The sequence below is a fragment of the Heterocephalus glaber genome, unplaced genomic scaffold (assembly GCF_053883595.1).
Source record: "Heterocephalus glaber isolate CG9 unplaced genomic scaffold, H.glaber_assembly_v1.0 deba00001442, whole genome shotgun sequence".
NCBI lineage: Eukaryota > Metazoa > Chordata > Mammalia > Rodentia > Bathyergidae > Heterocephalus > Heterocephalus glaber.
This window is the reverse complement of record NW_028258296.1, coordinates 45098032-45102508: the sequence shown is the minus strand read 5'-3', so window position 1 is coordinate 45102508 and position 4477 is coordinate 45098032. Positions and strand designations below refer to the sequence as shown.

Here is a 4477-nt window from a genome sequence, read left to right as displayed (position 1 = left end):
AGGAAGCTTACAAAGGTTCCTCGCTCCTAAGAAGTGAAACAGGTGCTCAGCAGCCCTGGCTGGCCACAGCTGATCTCATCACTGCACATGTGGCGCCAGAACTAAAAAAAGAAGGCATGGGACCCAAGGAGCTCTGAGCTTCTGTGATTCTGTGGCCCTGGCCTGCAGCTCCCCCATGAGGCCCGGGCTCCACACAGGGACCCTATGGTACAATGAGAAAGGCCCTGTGCCAAGAAGCTCTGATAAGGTTGAGGTCAAGGCTCTATAGTTCTAGGTATGTGATCTTGGGAAGGCCACTTGGCCTCTGTGATTCAATAGCGACAACATCTTCTAACCTCACACAATAGTATTGTCATCCAGTGAGATAAGGGGATGTCGAATCACTTTGCAGAGACATTGTAGGATATCCCCATAACTTGTAAATGAAACTACTCCAAAGCCATGAGCACTACAGATTTCACCCCAGGCTAAGTTCCTTAACTCTCTCCGACCCTCAGTCCAGCCTGCCTACCTTCAGTATTCTTCAATTGAAGTTGAAGCTAGTGCGCACCTGAGGAAGGAATGTTAGTCTGTGTCTGTGGACATCCAAGCCTGTTGGGTTTGCTTCTCCAACCCCACCCCACCCTCAACACACACACACACACACACACACACACACACACACACACATATGCAAGCACATACACATACATGCACATGCATGGAATTATTTACTTATATTCCACCAAAAATGATTTTTAAAATTAAATTATCCCCCATGAACACTTTGGACTCAAGCCAAAAAATTCCAGTGGCTGGTGGCTTCTGAAGTTCCTGTGATGTGGGGAAGTTGGCAAAAACAATAGCTGTAATATAATCATCATTCTGCCAAGCATTTACATATGTATCTCATTTAAAAAGCCACCCTAGGAATGACTTCCAGATGAGGGGCCAAAGGCACAAACAGCTCATTACCATAGAGGACAGTGTTGCTAGGTCACCCTGCCTTTAGCCTCTTCTTCCTCCTTCTGAACAGAATCCAGCCAGGTTCAGGCATCCACTCCCAAGTCTCACCACGTGGTCCAAGAAGTAGTAGTTGTGAAAGTGATGAGAGATAGTAGACTTCTTGGATATATTTTGAAAATGTAACCAAAAGGATGTATGAGGGCCTCACTGTTGAATATGAAAGAAAGGAGTTAAGAATGCAAATGGGTGTGGAAAAGCGTTGGGTAGACTAAAGGACTTCATGCAAATACAAAATTATGTATTTATTAACAAAAAAGTAGCTTTCTCTTTTGTTGTGACTCCTCTCTGTTGTTGCATATAAAGAGTCACCTTTTCTGGGAAAAGTTTGCTCCTCTCCACAGACCATTTCTTTGCAATTCCTAGAAGTTATTAGTGTGTGTAAACTCAGAGGGGTGCAAACTGACATCAGAAGAAGAACGCTGGTGAAACAACCATAATATTCCTTCTTAAGCTAAAAACAATTCATTGTTTACTCCACTGATGTGCCTTACCTCAATAATCCAGAGCCAGCTGTATCCTACCCTGACTCAGATATAATGAATTTCTTCTTCACCACAGCTCAGCAGGCAGTGAAGACTGAGGGTCTTCATGCTGCTTCCCTGAAACCCCCTAGAATGGATGTGCGTGGCTGGAAAGAAATGGAGGTTGCTCTGGTCAATTTTGATAATTCAGATGAAATTCAGGAAGAGCCAGGCTATGCCACAGATTTTGATCCAACCAGCCGAAAAGGCCGACCTGGGAGCAGCCCCTTTTCCAACTGGAAGATCCTCATCAGTGACAGCACCAACCATGAGACTGCCTTCTCCAAGTTCCCAGGAGACTATGCCAATTCCCCAGGGCCTGAGCCTGCCATCTTGAATGAAGGAAACCAGCGGGTGATTATCAATATAGCTGGGCTAAGGTTTGAGACCCATCTAAGAACTCTCAATCAGTTCCCAGAGACCCTCCTGGGGGACCGGGAGAAAAGGATCCAGTTCTTTGACTCCATGAGAAATGAGTATTTCTTTGACCGCAATCGACCCAGTTTTGATGGAATCCTGTATTATTACCAATCTGGTGGTAAAATCCGGCGGCCAGCCAATGTCCCTATTGATGTCTTTGCTGATGAGATCTCCTTCTATGAGCTGGGTAGCGAGGCCATGGACCAGTTTCGGGAGGATGAAGGCTTCATCAAAGACCCTGAAACTCTGCTCCCCACCAATGAATTCCACCGGCAGTTCTGGCTCCTATTTGAGTACCCTGAGAGCTCCAGCGCTGCCCGCAGTGTAGCTGTGGTCTCTGTGTTGGTTGTGGTCATCTCCATTACTATCTTCTGCCTAGAGACGCTACCTGAATTCCGGGAGGACAGGGAGCTGAAGGTGGGCAGAGATCCTAGCCTCAACACAAACATGACAGCCCTCTCCCAGACGATGTTCACTGACCCGTTCTTTGTGGTGGAGTCCACCTGCATCGTGTGGTTCACCTTCGAGCTGGTGCTCCGGTTCATGGTGTGTCCCAGCAAGACTGACTTCTTCAGGAACATCATGAATATAATTGACGTCATCTCCATCATTCCCTATTTTGCAACTGTCATCACAGAGCAGGTCCAGGAGACAGAACCAAGTGCCCAGCAGAACATGTCCCTGGCCATCCTGAGAATCATCCGGCTGGTGAGAGTCTTTCGCATCTTCAAGCTTTCCCGCCACTCCAAAGGGCTTCAGATCCTGGGGCAAACGCTGAAAGCTTCCATGAGAGAATTGGGGCTGCTCATCTTCTTCCTCTTCATTGGAGTCATCCTTTTCTCCAGTGCAGTCTACTTTGCTGAGGTGGATGAGCCAGAGTCCCATTTCTCGAGCATTCCTGATGGCTTCTGGTGGGCAGTGGTCACCATGACAACTGTAGGCTATGGTGACATGTGCCCAACCACCCCAGGGGGGAAGATTGTGGGGACTCTGTGCGCCATTGCAGGGGTCCTCACCATTGCCCTCCCTGTGCCAGTCATTGTCTCCAACTTCAACTACTTCTACCACCGAGAGACTGAGAGTGAGGAGAAGCAGAACATCCCAGGGGAAATTGATAAAATCCTCAACAGTGTGGGCTCAAGAATGGGCAGCACAGACTCTCTTAGTAAGACCAATGGCGGCTGTTCTACAGCAAAGTCCAGGAAGTGAGCAGGCCAAGGCCTCTTGAGTCTATGATCTCTCTCTCTCTCTTCTTCTTCCCTGCCTTACTCCTTCCCTTTCTCTTCCCCCCTTTGTCCTTCCCTCCCTCCTTCCTCTCACTTTCTGTTTTCTCAAAACCAAAATTTATCTTTTGTGACCAACAGGCCATCGTTGACTAAAGCTGTTATAATAAATGCATATTTCTGCTGTATTCTCTAAGCTATTTGTTCTCAACCCATTACAAGAACGTTTTCTTCTCCTTCTTCTGAAGGAAGCAGTTCAGGTCTCTACCTCAGAAATATTGATATCACTTGGGAGCATGAAAATGCAGGATCCAGGCTGCCCAGACCTATTGAATCAGAATCTGCATTTTAACAAGATCCTAGGTGATTTATCTGTACATTAAAAAGTGCTTAGGTTTAGTGTTCCTAAAATAGGCATGTTAAAAGGCCAGGGCTGCTATGAGCAATGTGTAAGAGCTGAGAGTTGTTTAATAATATTAATAATGATAAAGATAATAATAACACCTACCATTGTATAGCATTGCATACATTCTCTAACTTTTCTCACTGCATCTCAATATAACCAGTGCAACATAATTGATTATTCTCATTGCACAAACCAGGAAGCAGCAGCTTATGTAAAGTCAACCAGAAACAATGACACAGTCAATACTGTCAGATCTCCTACCTATGTGTCTAGTGTTCTTTCCACTAGTGAGGAGGATGTGATGGAATTGGGGAGAGTGAGAGAAGTTTAAGAAGTCTAGCCTTCAAACCCCTGGGCAGGGGCATTCTACCTTGGAGGCCCCAGGATCTCAGCAGTTTGAGGAAAGAGTGCTTCGCTCCCTGCTCCACAGCCCCTTCCTTGGGCAGTGGAGAAGCAGAAACATTCCTAGGTGCCCTTTACCTGACCTATCTCTACAGATTGACATGGAGAGTGGGATACTGAATGTGGGAAGTGTGAGGCCCAGAGAACTGCTCCAAGAAGATGGACATGGTCATCTGCTTCGGAGTTCAGCTCCACTGAGTTATCAGGAATTGACCAGCAGCCTATGGGGCAGCTGAGGAGGAAGAGCAAGGCCTGAGGTTGGTGACCAGAGGCCAGATTTACCCAAAGGGAATGATTGTGGCAGCCCAACCTGAGGAGTGGGCCCCCTACAAGAGAAGCATGCTCAGCCAGCCAAGTTCCCAGGGTGAGGGAAGGAAACTGGAGTTTCCAATGGGCAGGAAATGAAGTCTGCACTCCCCGCACCCCAAGTAAGGAGGCCCTGTGCCTCTCTCAGGCCCAATATCCACACCCCAAAAGTAGGTCCACACCAGCACAATGCG

The 4477-nt window shown here is 47.2% G+C and overlaps 1 protein-coding gene across 1 annotated transcript; it reads left to right on the top strand.

The window, feature by feature from the left end:
- The first annotated feature begins 1619 nt into the window (after positions 1 to 1619).
- On the top strand, positions 1620 to 3432 carry Kcna10 (potassium voltage-gated channel subfamily A member 10). Its single transcript, XM_004853685.2, has one exon. The coding sequence runs from the start codon at positions 1620 to 1622 to the stop codon at positions 3153 to 3155; it is 1536 nt and encodes a 511-aa protein (XP_004853742.1). The 3' UTR covers positions 3156 to 3432.
- The last annotated feature ends 1045 nt before the right edge of the window (positions 3433 to 4477 follow it).

Bases quoted from the DNA above. Each gene is read 5' to 3' on its own strand.
- Kcna10 (XM_004853685.2), top strand. From the start codon at position 1,620: ATGGATGTGCGTGGCTGGAAAGAAATGGAGGTTGCTCTGGTCAATTTT.